Source organism: Apium graveolens, chromosome 4 (genome assembly GCF_009905375.1).
Source record: "Apium graveolens cultivar Ventura chromosome 4, ASM990537v1, whole genome shotgun sequence".
Taxonomy (NCBI): Eukaryota; Viridiplantae; Streptophyta; class Magnoliopsida; order Apiales; family Apiaceae; genus Apium; species Apium graveolens.
Window position 1 is genome coordinate 297,052,571 of NC_133650.1, and position 24,766 is coordinate 297,077,336.

Consider the following 24,766-nt stretch of genomic DNA (forward strand, 5'->3'; position numbering starts at 1 on the left):
TAGGTACAACTACCCCTTATCAACGGCTAATCATCAGAACATCAGTTGAAGCTTTCATCCGTTGATGCACTCATCCGTTGAAGGATGTTATCCGTTGAAGACTTTATCCGTTGAAACTTTAGAGACATCCGTTGAAGCTTAGCTTCTCATCCGTTGAAGGTCTTTAAGTCATCCGTTGATACCACTTCACTTATACAAAATTACAAGGCATGAAGTATTTACAATTGGCCTTCCTATCTGCATATCATCTAGTAGTCAACATGACTCATAGTTTCTCTCAACTTCCAAGAATTACATTTTAAATACAGAGACTGAAATATGCTACAACACTAGACTTATTTCTAAGTAAAGCTACACCATCAACGGATAGCCAAAGTGGTCTTATCCGTTGAGGCTACAGACACTAAATTTCTACTTAAGTATTTTTGTTAAACATATCATCAAACTAATGCACATACATTCCTAACAATCTATGTATTATTATTGTCCTATATAATAATACTCGACTAGGGACCTTTAAGAATATGATATATTATATAATCTCAAGTTCAAGTCATGTACTTAAACTATACAATTTGTATCATGATTCTAAGGACATTTATTATGCTAACAAAATATCGCAGTAATTAAGGTCATAATAAATACATTTATTGAATGATCAACTGACATAAAGATAAAAGAATAATGTATTGCCTCTAGGGCACCTACACTAACACTGTCAACTAATCATTTTATCATCAAAATGGAAAGTCTACAAATATAGTTTGAGGAGTGTAAAATCAAGGATTAAGATGAACCAGACAAAGGAGGGTGACAGACCTAGAAAATTGTACGCAGATTTGCTACACTTAAGATAGAAATAGACAAAAGGACTTTAAAAAATGTGTTAGTCTATTTTAGTGCAGCCTCTGTAAACTGTGATGTTAATCTATAAAATATGTCACGAGTCCTTAGTTCAGACGTAATAAATAGATCTAAGATTTCATGTATTTTCCTAAGAAGTAGCCGAGGTCTTCACACAAGAACACATATTTGTAATATATTATATTTGATTTTGTAATAAAAAGATCAAGTAAATTTTAATAGTTATTTGTTGTACAATTTACAGTTGCAAATAATACATAATATGTTGAGTTCTATAACCTAGACAACTAACCTTGATTTTCTTGAAATTAACTTACAAATTTTGAAAGAAAAATCAATAAACACACATTCAACCCCAGTGCATTTCATACCTAACATTAGTGATTCACCTAGAAAATTTTAGTTAGTCAGTGATTAGATTGAAAACTTTTTTGACTCAGTTAGATCATTTGAAAGTTAATGGATAGTCAGCGGGCTTAATTATGTTGGTTAAGCCATAAATTGAATATAAGCCAGGGGAAAGGGAGTTTTACAGTAGAAGTACAAAGTGTTAGGTCAGAGGATCCAACCCCACCTCAATATAATATACTCCTCCCTCACCAGCACCACCTTTTATTAAGCTGTCAGCCACCACCCCAACTTCCAATATCAGCTAAAGTCTTCAAATACTTTACACCTTCAGAGAATTCACATGATTCATTTACTTCTCAACTCAGATTTTAGATCACTAATTGTCATTATCCTCTGTTAATTTAACTAATTAATCACCCCTCTCTCTTTCTCATTCTCTTTGCCTCATTTAATACAACAAGTTTAGTTTGTTGACAACTTTGAATCCCCTCTTTTTTATTTTCTTGGGTTTTAATATAAAAACCCTATTTAAAGGTTTCATTTTTATTGTCTATTTGACTATTGCACGACTCTATTCTCTTTTGATCCCTTCAAGAATCAATCTTTATCTTTAAAAATCTCATCTTGGTTGTTGATTATTTGTAATCATGATCTCTTTGAAGCAATCACAGATAAAGATCAGTGGTTCTGATGTTTTCCGGCAGAAGAATCCGGTGATTCATCGGAGATTTTCCGTTTTACCACCTCTTTCCGGCAAGAATTGTGTTGTTTCAGCAGCAAAACCTAGTTTTTCTTATGGTGGTACTTCAATTGATTGTTTTGGATCAATTAAAAGAAAGTTTCAAGATGATCACAAAATAAAACCTAGTTTGATCTCATGTAAAGCTTATGAGGCTGATAAGCCTATTGATGGTAAAACAGAAACATCAATTGAAGCTGCAAGAAAAGTTAAGATTGGTGTTTATTTTGCAACGTGGTGGGCTTTGAATGTTGTGTTTAATATTTATAACAAGAAGGTGTTGAATGCTTTTCCCTTTCCTTGGTTAACTTCAACTTTATCTCTTGCTGCTGGCTCTCTTATAATGTTGGTCTCTTGGGCTTTAAGAGTTGCTGAAGCACCAAAGACTGATATGGAGTTCTGGAAAACCCTTTTGCCGGTAAGCGAAATAGGGTGTTTTGTGTTTTTTTAATTTTTGTGATCTTGGTTTTGTTTGTTTTCGAGTTTTATGATCTGGGTTGTTTGATTCTTGGTTGTGTGTTTAGGTTGCTGTGGCACATACGATTGGACATGTTGCAGCTACTGTTAGTATGTCAAAGGTTGCTGTTTCTTTTACTCATATTATCAAGAGTGGTGAGCCTGCTTTTAGTGTTCTGGTGTCTAGGTTTATCTTGGGTGAGACGTTTCCGATGCCCGTTTACCTGTCTCTTCTTCCGATCATTGGTGGTTGCGGTCTTGCTGCTTTAACTGAGCTGAACTTTAACATGATTGGTAACTACAGAACATCCCTTAATTAAATTTGATGCTTTCGTTTAGTGTCTAATGTCTTCTCATTTTTTTTCTTGTTTCTTGTATATGTTGTATGCTCGTGCTTAAGTTACATCGACAATTGAGATATTTTTGTTAGGAAATTAAAATCAGTGATTAAATTAAGATTCAATTCTGTATTCTATGATCATTGTGATTAACTTTGAAATAAATGCAGAAGTCAACTTGTTCATTACCTTATATTTTGAAACCAGTCACAAGTTTCTTGTATAGCTGGTTGACTGTAGGTCTGGCACTATGCGGTCTCTTGAAATTAAAAAGAAAAGTGGTTGTGCTTTGAATGTAGTTTTTGTGTTGCAGATCTAATTCATGTGCAGATTTCTAATACTTCTGATGTGTTGGTGTTCTGTCAACTTCAGGTTTTATGGGGGCAATGATTTCAAACTTGGCGTTTGTGTTTAGAAACATATTTTCAAAGAGGGGCATGAAGGGGAAGTCTGTTAGCGGAATGAACTATTATGCTTGCTTATCTATATTATCTCTCTTACTTCTCACACCTTTTGCAATTGCTGTGGAGGGACCACAGATGTGGGCACTGGGATGGAAAGAGGCCATCTCTCAGATAGGACCAAACTTTGTCTGGTAAATCATCTAATATTACCTGTTCCTGTTTTCACAGCCTACCTAAAACTTATATTCGGAATTGATAATGTGGTAGTGCTCAACATATGATAGTCATCTAAATGGTTAATTCCAATTGTGAATGGGGAAATTTACAATAACCGTTTTAAGCCCTTTTTAGTATTTTATTGTTTGCGTTAAAATAATTGAACTTTAGTTAACGGCTGTTGCATGGTCATTGCGGAAGCAACTATCGGTCATTGTTTATTAGCAAACAGTATTTGACCAGAGGTCTATTCTTTTTCATTGCCATCACAATTGACAGAGCTTGATGATCAATTTGAGGTCACGGATAATTTTAATTATTAATGCTCTTTTCACCTGTTTCTTCCGGTACTCTCAATTACAGGACTTATAATACATGTGCCTCCATTGAGACTTGAATCAATGACCTGTTGTTACCAAGAAAAGTGGGGTATTTGCTAGACTAAATATCAGGAAATAGAAATTATATCTACTAGTTACTGTTACAAAGGATCAAAGTGCTGTCCTCTAATTTTTAAGAGTAGACTGTAGAATTCTTACTAACAGATGACAGATCATAGCTGTATGTCTTGGACGAATGAAAAGTTTTAAATGCTGGTACTTGGTGGATGATTTTCTTCATAGTTTGAAAGCTAACATTTGTTATGTAGGGCACTGTGGACGAAAATTTGAATTTAGTCATATAATAAGTATTATTTGGTTCATTTTGTTGTAACAAAGTGTTTGTGGCTGATATTTTTGCCCAACAGGTGGGTGGTGGCCCAGAGTGTATTTTATCACTTATACAATCAAGTCTCATACATGTCCCTGGATGAGATTTCTCCGCTGACATTTAGCATTGGAAACACCATGAAACGAATATCTGTCATCGTATCGTCTATTATCATATTCCGTACCCCTGTCCAACCTGTAAATGCTCTAGGAGCTGCCATCGCAGTCTTTGGAACTTTCTTGTATTCTCAGGTAATCTAAAACTGTCTTGTATAGCCAAGCATAACTGTCTTGAATAAATTGACGGCTTTGTCCGATTTCTGCCACTACTTATGACATTATCACAAGTGAGTTTATGTTGAATCACATATGCAGACAAACATATATTCAAGGTTTATGTTGAATCATATATGCAGACAAACATATGTCAAGGTCCATCCAAAGCAGCCATTTATAATTTTTTTAATATAAACTAATATATCTTCCGTTGACTTACCCCTAGTGGCATTATGAGGTTATGCCTGTGAAAATTAACCCTTCTGCATCAGGTCATCCTCTACCTAGATGTTGTATATATTAGTTTATCAAACATAATTAGACTGTAAATTAAGAGGGGGTAAGGTTGTGCTAGCAGGCTGTTGAAAGATTGATTGTGTGGGCAAACCCTCTACCCGTTAATTAAGTCTTTTTTTTTGTAATCATGCTGAGGACCGCATTTAAGTTGGTGACTTCAATGCATTAAGCTTTACAAATGACATGGTTAGTTTTTATCAACTATTTGGGTTTCCTTTCCTTTTTGAAATTGACTAGGAGAACCAAGAGAGCAGTAAATTTGAGGGCCCGGTCGCTGCAATTATCATTTAAGTTTGGTGCATTTTGATTGGTCCTCTAATCATAAATATTGATGGACCCCCCCTGCATTTACAACAACTCCACCAATAAAAATACATCAAACTCATAATTAGAAAGACCGTATTTTTATTAGATGCAAACGTAAATATACTTTTGCACATATGAATTTTATGCATTATTTTCATGTGAAATTCCTTTTTGTATTTTGACAGGCAAAGCAGTGAGGTGATACGCAAATTTCTTGTAGAATAAATTAGAGAATGAAAGCAATGTTGGAAGATTTACTGTTGCGCTATAGCTGCCTTAAAGACTCATTGAGATGTGATGGGTGGTTCTTTGTAGTTAGAAATAATGGGTTCTGTAAGAAAAACTATAATAGTATATACGGGTTGTTGGACAGATTTTGTTTCTTTTTTCATCATTTCCATCCGGAGAGAACTGAACTTCATTGGACCAATAAGCGAGGGCAGTAACCCGCATCCTATGTATTTAACAATGTAATCGTTATGATGAGCAAGTTTGGTTCCTTTTGCGGTAAATTTGCAGATGCTACAAATTATATCGTATTAAAAATCCAATATTGACTGTTTTCTTAATTTGTACGCTAATCTTGCACTGTGTATGTTATCTGGATAGTACATATGGAATTGAGGATCATCAGATGGGAAGCGAAGGGGTCAAGTAGTCGATTTTGAGTCTTATTTATTTTCATATTGTCAAGTTTGAATTATATCGTTGCAATCGAAGGGCTTACGACAAAAAACCGAGTCTTGGCAGTTCAAGTGAAAGTTTCTCGGCAGTTCAAGTGAGTTCTTAGACTAGTCCCACGGTTTGCTAATTGAATCGACTTGCTTCAAGTGGCAGTTTCCAGTTATTTTGTTGGTTACATTACACGTGGTATCTAAGCAGCTCTTCCCCTCGATTTTTCGCTCACGAAATTATAACATGATTGCTAAATCGCTACCCTGTTAGATTAGAGATTTTGGTCAATCAGATTATTCAGATACAATTAACTTTTTTTGATATAATCTGTCATTGTTAATTTGCAGACCAGACTCTTCAATAAAAGCTTCAAATTTCTACGTCATACTCATACCATAGCAAAGAGAATGCCAGAAAATATTTGTAACTGGTGGCATTCATACAAATACACGAGACATCACTTGGTAAAAATATTATATCATAATCTTCTTCGCTAAGAATTGGTTTTTAAGCAATGCACGAATATAAACCAACAAAAAAAAAATTGTTGCATGCCAGAAGAACATACATATTCAGAAGAGCAGATTCATGAAGATACTTTATTCAAACGAAAAAGTTAATGTTCTTTTCACGTAACAGATGCCCAGCCTCCCAAACATGTATAAGCATTTTAGCAGTACATCTCTATAAAAGTTACAGAAGTACACCAATTAAAACTTTAAATGCTTAATGGCTGTATGAACATCCTTGTCTCCTCTGCCGCTGCAATTAAGCACAACCTTTGTCCCGTTTGGTAGGTCTGGGCACAGCTTCTCCAGATACGCAAGTGCATGGGATGTCTCCAAAGCTGGAATTATGCCCTCAAGTCGAGATAATCTTGTAAAAGCTGCCATAACCAACACGGATCATATTTTAAATCACTTGGTAGAGCATGTAAATAAATTAAATAAATAACAGAAAGGGACAGGAGAAAATCATTCTCTAACAAATAATAATTCTACAATAGACGTCCAGTTGTCTGACGTTAAAATTCATTTCTAGGGTGCACGAGGACAGAAACATATATTTCAGAGTAGTTGAATACCTTCCAGAGCTTCTTCATCAGTGATACTATAATATTCAGCACGCCCCATATCTTTTAGGAAACTGTGCTCCGGTCCAACTCCAGGGTAGTCCAAACTATGAAGCATAAGGAGAATTTCTTGTCATGTAAAATTTATAAAACATTAGTAGACTTTAGAAAGAATTGCCAAAACTTTCTGTACCCGGCACTAATTGAATGAGGTTCAGTTATCTGCCCATCATCATCCTGTAGTAAATAGCTCATAGCTCCATGCAGCACACCAACCTCTCCTTTTGTTAGGGTGGCAGCATGCTTTCCACTATCCAGGCCAAATCCTGCTGCTTCCACACCAATCAATCTTACATCTTCATCGTCAACAAATTCATGGAAGAGCCCCATGGCATTTGAACCACCACCAACACATGCAACTAACACATCTGGTTTGCCACCCCATTTCTCTAATGCTTGTTTCCTTGTTTCTTTACCAATGACAGCATGAAACTCTCTTACCATCATAGGATATGGATGTGGCCCTGCAACAGATCCCAATATGTAATGGGTTGTTTCCACATTAGTTACCCAGTCCCGAATGGCCTCTGATGTAGCATCCTTCAATGTAGCTGTACCAGCATGAACTGCTCTAACCTTTATAATTTAAAATTTGACAATTGTAAGATATACTATTTCAAGTCCAAATCGAAAAAGACATGCATCACAAAGTTATAGTAACATTAGCATCACAAATTAGAAATGTGAATACAGTGTATCCACATTCCGTAACCAAATCAAGCCAAAATGAGACCCTATAATGGTATAGAAAGCAATTTGCATAAGAAAAACAGAAGATAAAGAAAAATGAGAGATCTGCTTCATACAAAATACCACTATGCTATGACAGTCCATTGATTAACGCAATCATTGCAATACCCAGACTCACGTATTTAGATAAGTCTCAGCTCAGCAATGACAAACGTATATAAGAATTATGGTAAACCAAATGCAAACAGTAACATGGTTTGTGGATGAGGCCATGATAAACTTTACTTTGCCAAACACCACGAGTAAGAGGAGATAACATACATTTTGGGCGGAAAATAATAAACACAATCTAGAAGCCTTCTTACTAGTTACTACACATTGAAGGGCAGAAATCATCACAAAGAACTGCCCAAAAATTTACCAATCAATAAAATTAACAACGCATGTAAAGACATAAACAATACTTTTATTAGAAGAATGCAGCACGCCACTAATTTGTTCAACCAAGGTCAAAAAGTATAACATATGGGATACCTCTGCCCCAAGAAGCCGCATTCTAAAAACATTTAGCGATTGCCTTTCCATGTCTTGAGCACCCATATAGATTATGCATTTCAAGCCAAATCGTGCACATACAGTGGCTGTGGCGACACCATGCTGGCCAGCCCCAGTTTCAGCTATGATACGTTCTTTTCCCAAGCGTTTAGCAAGCAATGCCTGTGCTACGGCATTATTAATCTTGTGTGCACCCGTATGATTAAGATCTTCCCTCTTGAGGTAGATGAGTGGCCCTTCCCCATTTGGACGTTTATAGTGCTCAGTCAATCGTTCTGCAAAGTAAAGAGGAGTTTCTCGACCAACATAATCTTTCAATATCCCATCTAACTCTTTCTGCATAAATTGTTTATTTAATCAGTAAGCCAATCTATGCACAGTAAACACGACACTTATCACACATTTGTCCATAAGACCCTATCTTCACCTTAACATACAATTGTTTTCTTAAGTGTGTCTCTAGACTCCATACAAGAACAATTAAATTCAAATCTAATACCAAAAAAAAAATTGATAAGTAAAAACATCGTACATCATCTCATTACACACGATTGCAAAATGGAATATCGATAACTAGTTCATTTCAAAGCAATTCAATCAAAGATAAAAGAGATAGCTTTTCCAAACACTTACTTCGTAACACCTAGGCCTTAAACCAAAAGTTCTCCCTTTTCATTTCTTTAAAAATGCATACAAAATCCAAACATATCTTATACGAAACATATATTAACACAAGTTCGTAAACCATTCTCAATTCTTTACAAATGACATAACATACAGAAAAGCATAAAAACTGAAACTTTAACATACAAAACATATTTTAACACATTTTTATTACCTAAACATACAAAACAGGAACATATCAGCAATGATAACGCGTATAATCTCTAAGCAAACACACATATACACGAAAATAAATCATAAGTACCTGAAAATCTTGGTCAGTAGCAAGAGCATGAAACGCAGCTTCGAGCTCCGTGAGCGCGTGCATAAGAGTTTCAGGCACATACTTTCCCCCAAACTTACCAAACCGACCAAACGAATCGGGTCGTTGAAGAACACCAAGACCCGACCCATTAAGGTTCTTGTTATTCTCCTGGTCCATTTCTTGCGGCTTTGTGGTAAGAACGCAAGAAATGGAAGAGGGTTTGGATGGCAGAGCCGTAAATGTGTGGGAACGGAAGGGTAAATGTGGAAATGAGGAAGATTGTCGGTAGGGCTTGAGAAGAAGAGATGAAGAAGGGGTTTGAATTCTGGAAGTTGTGGAGGAGAAGGCCATGTTTGGATTGATTTGTATTTTGATTTCTTATTTTTCTTGTTTGTGTGTCTATCTGTTTATCTCTATTTATCCATTTATTTGGCACCGTTTTGATTTTTGAATCCTTTTTTTTTTCTAAAAATGTGTTGTCGGAATAAAAGATTTTATGCGACACCCTCGGCTTTTCAGAAAAACAGTCTTTTTTTTACTCTTAAGATTGCCTCCCCAATTTTTTTTAATGAAAAGGAAAGAAGTGTTTAGAAGATAAAGTATTTTATCTCATTTTTTTATCTTATTTTTTTATAAAGTTTTGAAGTGAAAGATTATCAAATTTATATTTATTAACACTTATTTTTGCTCTTTTTAAAAATTCGGGAGAATGATTACGAAGAGAAGTGAAACTAATTTACTTGAACCTTATTTCTGAGTTTTTACTAGAGATGAAAATAATTGATAGTAAGGTAAATTACTTTCATCCCAAAAATAGGATGAAAGTTTTGGAGATAAAATATGTAAAATTTATATTCATCAGTACTTGCTTTTGTTCTTTTCCAAAATTCAGGAGTAAGGTAGTAGTGAAAGTGAAATTATTTTACTTAATTTATAATTGTTTTCCGCACTTTTTAAAATTCAGGAAGAATGGATTACCCTTCACTTACTTGTCTTGTCTCACCTGCTGTTATCAAAATAAATTAGGCACGTTTGATTTGGTTACGACTGGATAAAAGATTTGACAATTGCCTTGTCTCTGCTAGAATAGGAAAACTCGATTAATTTTGTGGTGACATAGAAGCTTGTTTGCTTTTGTAACAGATTTAAGTTACAGATTGTACCTGACAAAAAAATCATGGCAGATATTGTATTTTTTTCCTTTTTGCATACGTATACAGTACATTTTCGGTTGTTTCAGAAAATTTGAGTATCAGATATGATTTTTGTTCATTTCAAACTCATACCTGATATTTGATTTATAATTTATATTTGCTGAAACCCATATCTGAAACCTACTTGGAATCAGATTTGATACCTTACGCTTTGCTCCAGGGATTTTTTAGGAGATAAGTGAAGAGAAGATATGGGAGGAGAAGAGAAGAGATGGGAGGAGAAGAGAAGAATATAAATCAGTCGTGTGCTCCCGAGTTTTTGGGAAGAAAGTTTTGATGGAAAATTTTAGGAAATTTTCTCTTCTAATCACTTCTCTTCTCTCGCCAAAAAACTCGGGAGCACGCCTAGGAAGGAAAATTTTAAAATTATGTTTTCGCTTCTCTTTTTTTCTCTTCATTTTCAAACTCTGGAATACAGCGCGTCAGGGAAGAGGTGGGTATGGAAAAAGGCTATGAGGTATCATATTTACATTACTCAAAAAAGGTATCATATTTACTATTACTAGCTCAGAGCTCGTGCAATGCACGGGTCTTGGTTAATATTTATATATTTTTAATTCTATTTCATATAATTTTATTAAAATTATATATAAATAATTAAATACTAGATAATGATTATATAATTATAATTTCAAGTTAGGTTCAAATAGTACAAATAATATATGATTGATAAGATCTTATTCATAAATAATAATGTAGATGTTTGTTATTAATGAGTGAGATTTGAATCTGAAAACTTATATATATTTATAAATAATATAAATGTTTATTCTTAACATGATTCGAATCTGAGAACTTATATGTATCTTTATAAATAATAATATAAATATTTGTTGTTGACGGGATTCGAACCTGAGAACTTGTGGAGTGTATTTTGTTAGTATTTGGATCTAACGGCTCTGATTATTTAATGAAGAAGATCTAACAGTCGTGATGGAAAGGGATAACCAAAATGAGGGGTTAACCAAACTACACATTATACCTCATTCCGGCTATTATAATATAGTATATATTATTCATCTTTATTTCTAAGATTAAATACAATTTATGTACACATATTTTAAATTTGATACATTATTTAATTTTAAATAAAATTATAATAATATTTATCTAATGCCAATTTGTAAGGTTTAATTAATTAAAAATTATTAAATTATTATTTAATTGGTTAAATTATATTTTACTAATCATATAATTTTTTAGTAAATTTTTATTTGTAAATTATGTAAGAATTTAATTTCAATTTATAATGTATACTTGCACATAATATTAGAATCAAAATTGAAATGTCGACTATATTTGAAATAAAACAGATTCATTCCAGCACTGAACCAAACACATAATATAAGGAATCATTCCTCATCCTCATACATAATAATAATAATAATAATAATAATAATAATAATAATAATAATAATAATAATAATAATAATAATAATAATAATTTTTAATGGCAACCATTAACAATCACCACTGAGATTATTACATCATAATAATAATAATAATAATAATTTAAAATTTTCAAAATAATATTGTCGGTTTAAATAATAATCTAAAGTCTTGTATAATTTACGAGATTAGCAAATTATTGTAAAATGTCAAATTAATGTTCGAAGGGGAAGATAGATATTGATATTAGTCATCGTACTAGATCATGGTTAGTTAAAGCAAAACGTTAAACTACTTTTCGAAGGGGAAGATAGATGTCGATATTGCTCATCATATGCTAGATCATGGTTAGTTAAAACGGAGGGGTGCCACGGGATGTCAAGGCCTTAGAGTTTGTTCCCTTATAAGTCTAACCGTGCCGGCGTCACCCTTCAAACGAACTATTAGACCGACATTCCCCATGTGTCGCCCTTACATGTATGCATCGGCTATTAGACAAATGTAAGAGTAAACACACACAATTTTAATAACAAATACCATTCTTTATTAGTAACTCAATATTACAAGAGTTGGATCCCCTTGATCTATACACTAGCCCCTTGCTAATATTACAAAATTTAGCACTCACCTTCATTATACAAGCTCACGTGCCTCTCACTTGAATGCTCTCACTGTACTCTCACTTTGCTCTATCACTTTTATTCCTCTCCAAATGAGGGGTCTCACCTATTTATAGGCTCCCCCGCCACTTGGAGAAATTCGTAGAACATGTACATCCCACATGCTTCTAGATTATTCCACTAATTATTTATACATGATTATTCTAGAATTTACCTATCTAAAATATTTTAAGTACACTTAGGAAATCTGTAGAAAGCTCCTAAGTCTTAAAGGTTTCGGAAGGTTCCACCAAGTTCTGCCATCTTTTAGATCCTTCTTGAATTTTCAAGCGTCATATAAAGACTTATACAATATTTCGCTATATTATATAGTCATCTAGACCATTCTGGCCTTCTTTTGAATATTCTAGTACACAGAGAGGTTGAATTTTGGCGAGGCGTGACATTCTCCCCCGCTGAATTCATTGACGTCGTCGCCTCCCAATAGCGCTCCAACGCCTCTTGGTGTTGCTCCAAGTTCGGCTCCAACTCTCACGTTGCCTTACTTGGTGTCGCACCCTTCCACCTTACCAAGTATTGCCTACTCGGTGCCAATCCCGTGATTTTTACGAGTCGCTCGCCAAGTATTTCCCTCACCTCGCGTCGACACTCGACTCCTGTTGGAGATACTTGTGGTGACTTCTCCCTTACTCACATGCACGCCTCGACAACGCCCCCATGGTTGCCTACTTTGCCCGACGACACCCCCTTGTCTTTGGCCCCTTTTTCCTTTGTAGACTTTGGACTACCCTTGATTGTGCCGTCCTTAGCATCTTCCTTAGCCGCCTTGCCCTTTTTCTTGCTTTGGCGTCCCTTCTCCTCATTCGTCGAGGGCTGATCCTTCTTAACTAGCCTCAAACTTACAAGGTAGGTCACCCTTAATTTCATCGGTGGCGCCTCCACCCTTTCGAAGGTCGAAAACCTTATCAGCTCATCTTCCTCCTATTGGATCATTGCGCTCAATGGTCCTAACTTCGGACACCTTGCCATCACATGTGGCATGTTGCAAATGTAGCATCCCTTCTTCGACACATAGCTCTTAGGCTTTCCCTCGCTCGGGCCATGGCTCGACGATGCCACCACATCACGCCTCCTTCGTGGACTACCACTTCTCGAGCTAGCGTTCTCCTCATCCCTACCTTCATCACTCTCCTCATAAAACGTATTATATTTACAAGACTCTCTTTGAAACTCCACCAAGGACTCTGCCACGGTTATAGCCTCATCTACATCCTTGATGTTCCTTCGTTGAAGCTATTATTTTGCCCAATTTTGTAGTCCATCCACAAAGTAGAACAAGAAATCCTCATTTGTCATGCTCGGGATTTGCAACATCAAGGTGGTGAACTTATTCACGCAGTCCGTTTATGTTGCCCCGTTTGAGCTCTCTCAGTTTCTTCCTTTTCATGTAGACCATATTTTCGATAAAATTGCCTCTTAAGCTCTCGTTTGAAGTCTCCATGTGTGTCTATGTGGCAAAGGATCTTCTCCATGTCGGCGTGCTTTCGACGCCACCACAAAGTTGCATTATCACTAAGATATCGGGCAGTCGTGCGTACCTTTGTTGCCTCGTCAACAATGCCAACCGCCTCAAAATAATTCTCCACGTCCCAAAAGAAGTTCTCCACAACCTTGGCATCCCTTTTGCCGCTGAACTTCTTTGATTTTGCCACCTAGAACCTTTGCGCCTAGAACCTTTGCGCCTCAATCCCCTTAAAGCCGCCTCCGAGCATGTCCGCTTCAATTATAGCCAATTGTGCCTTGACGACGCTGCATGTCTCGGTGACCATTTTTTCCAAATTGGTGACCCGTTCCTCTCGTGCGACCTCATTCATTTGCAAATCTTGGACCTCCTCTTTCACACATCCAAGCTCCTCAAATACATGGTTCTCAAAGGTCTTGAAATGACTCTCAATTTGCTTCATGCCCGCCTGTAGCTTCTCCAAGCCCGCACCAAACGTCACGAGAACTTCGTCAACCTTTTTCGTCATGCTTCGTGTCAAGATTACGCCCTCCGTAACCTTTAGCTATGATACCATATTGTCAATGCCTTATAGTTTGTTCCATTATAAGTCCAACTGTGCCGGCGTCTAACACTTGTCGTCGTCCAAACGAACTACCAGACCAGTCTTTCCCAAGTGTCGCCCTTACACTTATGCAGCGAATATTAGAAAAATATAACTACGTAAGAGAAAACACACACAAATTTACTAACAAGGATCCTCTTTTATTAGTAATCCAATATTACAAGAGTTGGATCCACTTGATTCACACGCTAGGCCCTTGCCAGTATTACAAAGTTTAGCACTCGCCCTCACTAAACAAGCTCACTGGCCTCCCACTTGAATGCTCTCACTTTGCTCTCAATTTGCTCTATCACTTCTATGCCTCTCCAAATAAGGGGTCTAACCTATTTATAGGCTCATCTACCACTTGGAGAGAGTTCTAGAACATGTACATCCCACATGATTCTAGATTATTGCACTAGCAATCTATATATGTTATTCTAGAATCTTCCTATCTAGAATATACATAAGTGTTAGGTCCAAAAGGTACATACATGGGGGGTTAATGTATATTTTTTATTTTCAATCGATTAAATGTTGCGGAATATAAATCAAACGAACACACAGAAATTTCTGGGTAAATATTCTTTTATTCAAAGTATAAATACCCGAAAGGTTTGCTTACAACTCCAAATACGAATGATTCGAAGCAACAAATATAAAAAGAACCATTACAATAGGCTATCAATCTAGGGTTATTTTAATCAGTCTAAAAACTTATAGTTCTTACCAAATGATAATCAATACAATTAAAGAAGCTATAAATAATGAGTGTATCAAGATATGTAAGGCTTTAATTGTGTGAAATAAATTGGTTAGCACTTCTCTCCTTAATTTCAATAAATAAAATCGAATTATCTCCGAGATCTAAATTCTGCAGCGCTTCGCCTTGTAAATTGCTGAGAAGTTTTTTTTCCAATCTGCTTCTTTTTGATTATATAGGCTGGTATGTTGTGGTGAGAGAGAAGGTATACATGACTTCATAATAACCATGTAAAATGAATTACAACTTGCACATGAAGTTCAACTTGCGCCCCTGTATCTTTCTTTTCAATATTTCTTTTCAATGACTTGCGTCTAGGGAGTAGTTTGCTACTTGATATCTTCACAAATTATATTCACTTGTGCCTAGAGTATGACCAAGTAACTTGCATTTGTTTATTTGGCTAGTTGCGCCTAGAAAAGTACTAGAACGAGAGTACTTGCACCCGTGAGAAGCTAGAAAACAATTTACCTTAATAAATAATATTACTTGCGCCATCAAGATATACAAGTAATCCTACTTGCGCTACCAAGGTGTTAGAGCACCTTGTAGTTGCGCCAATAATTACACTCTAGTTGCGCCATGAAGCACTTGGAGGACATTTGCCTTAGAAAACTATTCACTTGACCAAATCAGTTTATACACTCGTGGGCTTCCACCATGTGAACTTGGACTTGCATGCTCTAGCAAGGCTGACACTCGACAATATACTCTCAATAACACCAAACAAATGAATCATGTCAAATTTCCAATTCTTGTCATTGCTTCGAGTTTTCCTTGATTAAAATATTAAAGCTTGACATTTGGATTAAACAAAGGATGTAACTTACCCAGGTGGGTCCTCGTGAATGCAAGACATGTTCTTGTTTGACTTTAGAATTTACATGTACATTTTTTAAATTCTAAAGCTCGACTAGCCTTAATAAAATATTAAAACTTGATTATGTGGGTCCTATGAGAGGAATAAAAGGCTAGACGAAATTAAGACATACCTTGTAAGGAGATTTGATTTAAGCCTTTAATTATAATAATTCATGTACCCTTTAAACTATAGACTTTAGTATTTTCAAGCCTTATAATCTTTTAATTTTCGGGTCCTCGGCTCTTCGTACTTCAATTATTTTCTGATTCTCTCGAGTACAAAAACTACTTAACAGTATTTCTAAAAAAAATACTCCATTTTATTTCACGGATCACTGACGTCTAGTGCAATGGTTTGGTTCAAAGACGACTAGTTCCGCTCTCAGACCTTCGTATTATACCCGTATAAACCACTGTTAAGTCTTCTACCAGATATAATCATCTTCACATAAAATTATTTAGGTCTTCACACTAATCCTAATAACTGCTTCATATAACTTCAACCTTATTCCTCCGTTATCTAGACATATTAATGAACTTCATACGGATCTCTATTGGCGTCTTCTTCATTGCATCTACCAAGATCATCATGTATATACCCAATAATCAATCTGTACTGATTCTAGTGGAACGTAGATTATTTTCAAGTCCTTTGTTCTATGTTGAGTTATCCAAACCAGCATTGTTGAGTTATACATACAGCTTCAACCTTTCTCAACAATCTCCCCCTATTTGACTGTTACACCTGGCAGTCAAATAACCAAGGAGAAGCAACAGTTTTGAGGATAACTTAATAAACTCCATAAACAAATCTTCAATCAGCTTTCAACATTCAGTTCATGGCTTGTAAATAAAACTATCTTATATCTTCTGCATCTTGTATAAACCTTCAGTTTCAGCATATGACTGGTTCTTCTCTCCCTCAAGTAAAGTTGCAGATAGACACGTCTTTCAAATAATGTCTTCAATCTTTAAATCTTCCCATATATCTCATAGAAAATATTTTGGAACTCATAATTAATAATATCCCCCCCTATGATGAAGAACCTCCCCTTTAGTACAATAAAGATGGAAAATCTCCTCCTTAATATAAGAAAGACTATTCTTCTGTATATTCTCTTATGATTTTTATATAGTATCTCCCCTTAATTGAGTAATCCTTCAAAATGGATTAGAGCAGGGTGGTAGGATCACACAACCAAGTGAAGAAATTATAGTTTGGTAGCCATTTCCTCACAGTGCAAGTGTGTGATTTATGTTTAGTGATCTCACACTGTGTTTCACTCAACTCTTACACTCAAATGTTTATCACTCAGTCTCACAGTGTGTCACTCACTCAAAACTCCAAACATCCAAGTGTATCTGCAAGAAAATCCTTTTCATAAAAAAGTTATCTTTCACCTTCAAGGATGGAAACTCTCAGTCAAAAAATTCAGAAATATTCCTTCTGAGAGGGGAAATTAGGATTCTTTTAAGTGGCAGCATTTCTAATATCACTCAACTTTCATGAAGAAGTATACCTTATATATGAGTCCTCATTTACAAGTTGCAATTTTGACTAAGGTCAAAATTGTTGCTAGGTTTGAATTCCGAGAAGATAATCAATGATCAATGATATGCCATTAGGCATCAGAGATTTCTTCTGAAGTATGTGAAGACTTATCAGAGTCAATGAACCATTAAGATCCAAAATTATAGACCAATCAGAGATAATGTTCCAGGAACATTAACTCAAATTCAAAATCAGAGATAATGATCCAGGAACATTAACTCAAATTCAAAATTAGAGATAATGAACAAGAAACTTATCTTATTCTAATCCCAATATCAGAGTATAAGGCTTTTAAGATCAGGATCTAAGGATTAAAATCCAACTATTGTTAGTGACCTTGATATGGTTTAACAACAATTGTTTCGTCAATACCTTCCTTGTTTGTGAATCTCACGCGTGCATAGGAAATATTTTAGTTAAGGGGTAGTGACTCTCATTCAGATGCCCCGAATAACGGGCGAATTTTAATGGATTACATTTGGGAGAATGCACCTAGTAACAATTTATATGCCTTTGCAGCTCTATATTCTTTTGGGAGAATACATATTAGCTTATAGTTATCTCGAGGTTTAGATACTCCACTTTTTTGTAAGAGACAGAGTTGCAGGGTCGAACTTTCCTTTCTTATGTGGTGCTTCTTGGCACTATCTCCCTATTTCTCAACACAACTCCAAAATCAAATGGTTAATTTGTATGATCACTAAGTTGATATTTCAAGAAAAAATAGATAAATCAGAGCAAAATATGGTGAATTTTTCAGAGCGAGGTAATGAATGTTGTTTGATAAGTGTTTGGTTCTATTGACTTGGGTCGGAACCTACGGGGTTTGATAGGCTCATAGTCAGTTCCTAAAACCACCGAAGGTTGATGATCACAAACTTCCGAAACACAATATCAGAGAATTTAGCTATCATTACCAGAGTAATTTTAGGTTCAAAGAAGTTTATCTCAACTTATCACCACACGACGGAATCATGAAGGATGTTTCAGATGATTATACTTTATGATTCATTTGTCAATACCATCTATTCAAAACTCATTAGCTTAAAACAGTTCAAGTTAGCCCAATATAGACAAGATCGTATAGAGAGGTGAAAAATATTTTAAAATAATAAGATTTGCAGAAAGTAATCAAAGTTTAACACTACAGGATCAAATATCCATGTCAGAGTTAAGCAGTGCATGATCATCAGAGTCAAATAGTTTAAGATCAAGATTAAAAGTCATAAAATCGGCTATTTATGTCAAGAGTGTATTCAACAAGACTGTACCAATTATAGTATACTCCTAACATAAACATATCACAACTATCACTATTTAAACTACACATTTATTCTAGCACAAGATGTACAGATAATCATCTACTATCAAAATGATTGGCTATCAAAATGATTGGGGATCTAGCATACAAATATCACACAAAATGTATATCTAAATCAGAGTGATACCATAAACCTATTTTAAAACCTAAATTAACTTAAAAAAAATATTCATTGTTTAAAACCTAATTTAACTTTAAAAAATATTAACCATTTTTAACTGCCTAATTATTAAAAATACATATTTTAATTAAAGATAAATTTGAAAATACTTATTCGAACATACTTAATTTTTAATAAATTTAATAAATAAAATATTAAATTAGATATTATTTAAAATAACAGTGTAACCGATTTTTATTAAAGTTAGATGGGCTAAATTATAGGCTAGTTTTTGATTTTTATTAAAGTCAGATGGGCCAAATTATAGGCTAGTTTTTATTAAAGTTAGATGGGCCAAATACGTGATTGACCCATGTTATTATTACCCATGTTCCCCGCATTCTTTTTTATCTCTCTTTACCCATCCTCTCCCAGCTTCGCAGTTCACACGACCATATGAACTAAAAACATACCTAAATATATATTTTTGGGCAATTTCAATCACTGGGGATCAACATTGTGTAATTTTGAACTAGAGATTTACAAGGTATGCTATATTCATATTCATATTCATATTCATACGCATAAATATATGAATCCCTAATTATAACGGATTTGTGTATCGGTTAAGAATCTCTACAATTCTGATGCGAGTTAAAATTTCATGTGTTTATAGAATCAATTAGTTCTTTTTTATGTGTTTTTTTAAATTAATTTAAAGGTTACGTGCTTGATAAAAGTAGTGTAGGAGAACTGTTTGATTAAATGCCTCAACGAACTTTAATACTTTTGCACATTATATTATCATTTAGCGGTAGAGTTTGTGTGTATTATGCAAAGATTTAAGTATGCTTCTCGTTCGAGAGTTTATTTCGGGGTCCAGTGCTAATTAAATAATTTATAGTCTGCAAGCTTGGCAAAAATTAGTTCAAGTGTTCCCGCAAGTATTAAATACATTTTGAAACTCTGTAACAGTTATGGATGATGAATTGAGATTTGTGGATTTGTTTTTCTGTTGGCAATGTGTGATAGTAATGCATATAATGGTTTAGATTAGAGTTTTGTGTTGTTTGAACTGGTTCATGACTGAATGCTATTTGTATGCAGGTATGTGTTTGTCTTATGTTCTGTTAAAGGTTTGTGTTTTTTAAGGGTGGTATTTTTGGACTTGGGGCTTTTTAAATGTGGCTATTTTGTGTCCTAACACTACATTCTTTGTATTAGAGGAATGAATTGTGAATATTAATCTTGTAAAGGAATAATTTTTCTGATAAATTAGTCATTTCGTCTTTCAGAAAAAAGAGAAAGAAACTAGTCATTTGAGTCGTATTTTGGTTGATCGACGCATTTCTTGTCATTTTCTGGGTGTTTCCATTACCTAGTCGTGTTTGTAGGTACATTGCCACCCCTAGCATAAGAAACCACATTCCTCATTTGTGAATGTTGTATATTGATATAAGATGAATTTGTGTTGTATTATGAGTTATGATTTTGCCCTTTTCATGATGACCATTACTCCAAATTATAAGGAGCACATCTCAGTTGGTTTCAAACAATAATACCTCGATGTAAGCCTATCTTGAGAAGATAAAACTTCCCCTTTTTTGTGTCTTGAGTAATTTAAAGGGATAATGGTCCTGGTCTGTCTCTTCTAAAAATACTAATTATCGTGATATTTCTTGGATATTTTAACTTTGGACATTATCTTTTAGGTGAGCTCCAACCGGAGAGGCAAATAATGGGCCGCTATCCATCTGATGATTCGGAATCTCCAGTTAGGACTCGTGATACAAGTCATAAGAGGAGCCCATTACGAAGAGAAAAATCTCCTGCCCGTCATAAGAGTTCATACAAAGCAAGGTCCCCAGTCAAAGAGAAGTCATCAAGTCGAACTAGGTCCCCTAGACGTGCAATGTCAAGGTCACCTGAAAATTCTCAGTTGAGAGAAAGGCCATCAGGTCGAGCCAGATCCCCAAGACGTGCTAAGTCGAGGTCACCTGTATCTCATTCTCCGGTGAAAGATAAACCTTTAGGTGAAAGAAGGTCAGGGAGACATACAAAGTCATCTTATTCTCCGGTTAGAGACAAACCGTCGACCCGTGGCAGGTCAAGGTCTCCTGTACATCATGTGCCTTCAAGGGGCAGAACTTCTAATCAAACTAGATCCCCCAAACCAGAAAAATCAATATCTCCTGCAGTTCGTTCGCCTTCCCCACGTACAAAGAGATTACGTAGAGCAAAAGATGAAAATGGGTCTGGATTGAAAGACGAGAGGGCACAAAATACTAACCTTAGAGTCAGCGAAAGGTCTACACGTAGGGAAAGGGATTCAGAGGAAGAAGAACCAAGTGCTAGAAGGGAGAACAAGTCTGGAAGGGATGCAACTCGTAATGGCTCGGGTAGGTCGAAACGTGGAAGGTCAAGTTCACCATCAGACCATAACCAGACTAGGTCCAGATCGCCTCCTAATGCTTCTGAACGAAGAGACCGTGATGAGGTGTCTGGTGATATCCACTGCCTTTAACTTAATTAACTTGCCTGGATTTGGAAGTTCATTCCCCTTTTTTTTATGAGTGACTTCAAATGGAATCCTATCTGTAGTTTTTATAATTAGTGAACAATAAAATGCTTTTTGGTGATTTTAAATATTATTTTTCTGTGTTAGCTTTTCATCTTGATGGCTTTTTGTCGAGGACCTTCAGGAAACTTAAATTTGCTATTAAAATTATGCTTTACTACAAGGAGTATATTCTACTAGCCTCTTATAAACCTTTGACTCTCAAAATCAAAGGTCATCCCTTGACTCTTTTATATTAAATTCAGGTAAAACTTTTAGTGGGATTGATGCATGCTTTCACTTTCATTCTTGAGTTTCTTGTTTACTTGAATGATTTGACTTCAAAACATATATTTTGAGCAAGTTATTTTTTACCAATAGATGGCACAATTAGTTTGATCATAGAATATATTTTCATTTTTTCCCTTTCTATTTTTCTGTAAATTTTATACATGTTTTCTTTCAGGGAAAAATGTCAAGAAGAGGCGAACATAATTCAAGAGGAGGCGAACACAATTCAAGAGGCGGACACGGGTAAGTGATGCATTTTCAGTTACTGTTCACTCTATTTATCTTTCTTATAAGAAAACTCTAGCAAGATGGTGGGTAACTAGATCAGTTCGGGTGATAGGCTGAGTTCATTTTTACAAGTAAATTGATCTTCATCATAATATTATTAAATTTGTGTAACTCAAAAACATTGTGCATGCAATAAATATTTTTAATGTAAGATCAAGCATGAAGTCGTTGATGTAAAGGAGTGTCCGAGTAATTATGTTATATTGCCTTTTAATGTAATTTTATCTACTCTTCATTGTATAATAACATCCTGAGTAGGTAATCTATATAAACCTCTACCACCATGAAATCTTTTCTGTCTGATATTGTTGAATGTGATAAACAGTGTACACTAAGTCTTTAAATTTCTTTTCTTAACTTGTGCAGGAACACTAATGATGATTCAGTTGCTAAGATGGCAGCTGCAGCAGAGGCCTTGGAAAAGAAAGAAAAGGTAACTATGACAACTTCAGCCAAGTATCTGAACTACAAACTAATTTGATTTACAATCATCATCAAGATAGATAGAATCCTATTTGTAATTAAATACTAACTCTTACTACAAACTAATTTAAATTGCAGCAAAAGCCTTCATTTGAGCTGTCTGGAAAGCTTGCTGAAGAAACAAATCGGTTTAGGGGTAATTTTTAGATTCCTTGATCTTAATTTGAATACTGGCTACAGATTTGTACACGTACGTTATGCTTTATCTCGAACTAGATTAAAGTTGCTATTAATGAATTTATATCGAGAATGAACATAAATCGCTGGGAAGTAAATACAGCAATTATTTATGAATAGACATAAGAAAAAGTTTACAATTGTCTAAGTTATTACTATTTTGGGCATCTATCACCTGATTTTATATGTCTATCAGGTATCACACTGCTCTTCAATGAGGCCCCAGATGCTCGGAAACCCGAAACAAGATGGCGACTTTATGTTTTCAAGGGTGGAGATGTGCTTAATGGTATGCTCGTTCTTTTTGTTTTTAGATATGGGATCTTGTATGTTAATGTGAAAATTGATGTGTTATAATGTTATTCATTTTCCTCTTTTACTTTTGTTTGACAGTGTTGGCTGATTGTTAATTCTTTAACAATATTTATAATTTTTTGTGTCTTTTGCCAATGTACTTCTCTGTGCTTGTCCATGAACAGAGCCCTTGTATGTACATAGACAAACATCTTACCTTTTTGGGAGAGAAAGGAGGGTGGCAGATATTCCTACAGATCACCCTTCATGCAGCAAACAACATGCTGTTCTTCAATACAGGTTGATAAATGAATATGCCATGTACTTGTTCTATATCATTTGTGTTTTCAGATAGGTTATGAATGAGTTCTTTTTGTTGCCAGGCAAGTAGAAACGGAACAACCTGATGGTACTTTGTCAAAGCAAGTAAAGTAAGAACATTAATTTAGAGCTATAATCAATTTTGCTTATGCAAGTTGACAGTGTACCATCAAATGAAAAACTTTACATGCATCTTTGGTTTGCAATGCAGGCCTTACATTATGGATCTTGGAAGCACAAATGGAACTTTTATTAATGTGAGCATTCTTGAGCAATCTCTTCTCTGTCATTTTAGTTTCAATTTACAAAAAAAGGTCATGAGTTTGTTAAACATTCGATTTGCACATGCAGGAGGAGCGCATTGACCCTCAACGTTATTATGAACTTCGTGAGAAAGACACCATAAAGTTTGGTAATAGTAGGTAAGTTTAATTTTAATAATGTGCAAGTGCTCAAAAATTATTTAAGGTATATTGTCTGCTTTGTTCATAGGTTTTGGTGATCTCACATGTTCTTTATAGAGTTATATTTCATTTATGTTATAAAATTGTCAGGACCTGTGTTTAAGTATGTTTGTGTCGTGCCTTAAAGTTCATGCCAAGCGGACTAGTGAAATGTTTGCATGCAGGGTTGGAGGGGGTATTTTATTCCGTCTTTCCAATTTCTTTGCATTTTATCCCAGAGACGATTCTCTTCCTGATTTGTGTACCGTGATCAAAGCTAGTCTCTAGTTGCTTTTTTGCTAAATAGTCTTTTGTTTTACTCCAGTCCTCACGGATATTGTGCTATTTGGTGGTCATAAGGCTACGTTAAGCATGACTTGCATAAATTTTGTCATTATACCCCTATTGCAAAACATGGAACCATGTTCAATACATATATCTATTTTCCAAGTACAGTTCTAATAGTTTAAATTATGGTTTCCTAGTCGCGAGTATGTTCTACTGCATGAAAACTCAGCGGGATAATGATCATCAATGGCTTCACCTGTTGTGGCATCTTGCTGGTTTGCCTTTGGAAGATGTTTGGATATTTTGGTCTGGATGGATGACTCAGATTGGAATCATGTAAAATGTTGGAATTTGGTTGAGTTTTTTCAAAATATTCACATGTGGAACTGGATTTTCTTCATGTTTGCTTCACTTTTGTAGTAGCAACACTATGGTAGCATCATATGTTCCATATAAATTAATGGTTTCTAGTTGTTTGTAAGATTTAGTACTTCAGTAAAGAGGTTTTAGTTTTTATGTTACTGAATTTCTGTTTTTTATTCCGTCAATTAGCAATTTCATTAAACTCCTACATTTGCGCCCCACAGCTTTTAATTTTTCAACCAAAAAACTACTGTGTAGTTGTGCACATTGTTGATGTATGTCCTATCTAAGTTCTGCATCAGTTGTTTACAAAATCTAGGAGATATTTGACTCGCCTTGGTACAGAATGAGCTACTTGTAAGTTGCAACCAATAGGTGTGTTGATTGTGTTGGGATGCT

At 35.1% G+C, this 24,766-nt stretch overlaps 3 protein-coding genes across 3 annotated transcripts; 2 read left to right on the top strand and 1 right to left on the bottom strand.

Annotated features, from left to right (window-relative positions):
• The first annotated feature begins 1,426 nt into the window (after positions 1–1,426).
• LOC141721285 (glucose-6-phosphate/phosphate translocator 2, chloroplastic) lies at positions 1,427–5,469 on the top strand. Its single transcript, XM_074524120.1, has 5 exons — positions 1,427–2,372; positions 2,479–2,704; positions 3,121–3,343; positions 4,117–4,330; positions 5,143–5,469. The coding sequence occupies exons 1-5, from the start codon at positions 1,863–1,865 to the stop codon at positions 5,152–5,154; spliced, it is 1,185 nt and encodes a 394-aa protein (XP_074380221.1). The 5' UTR covers positions 1,427–1,862; the 3' UTR covers positions 5,155–5,469.
• Positions 5,470–6,217: 748 nt separating this feature from the next.
• On the bottom strand, positions 6,218–9,341 carry LOC141721284 (tryptophan synthase beta chain 1). Its single transcript, XM_074524119.1, has 5 exons — positions 8,938–9,341; positions 7,989–8,345; positions 6,898–7,340; positions 6,717–6,811; positions 6,218–6,518 (listed from the first exon to the last, which is right to left on the bottom strand). Exons 1-5 carry the CDS (start codon positions 9,286–9,288, stop codon positions 6,343–6,345), a joined length of 1,422 nt encoding a protein of 473 aa, XP_074380220.1. The 5' UTR covers positions 9,289–9,341; the 3' UTR covers positions 6,218–6,342.
• Positions 9,342–19,253: 9,912 nt separating this feature from the next.
• Positions 19,254–24,525, top strand: LOC141721286 (uncharacterized). The gene is made up of 11 exons (XM_074524121.1): positions 19,254–19,409; positions 20,575–21,359; positions 21,886–21,953; positions 22,365–22,431; positions 22,560–22,617; positions 22,855–22,947; positions 23,138–23,252; positions 23,336–23,383; positions 23,485–23,530; positions 23,625–23,695; positions 24,202–24,525. Exons 2-11 carry the CDS (start codon positions 20,601–20,603, stop codon positions 24,239–24,241), a joined length of 1,365 nt encoding a protein of 454 aa, XP_074380222.1. The 5' UTR covers positions 19,254–19,409; positions 20,575–20,600; the 3' UTR covers positions 24,242–24,525.
• Positions 24,526–24,766: the final 241 nt, after the last annotated feature.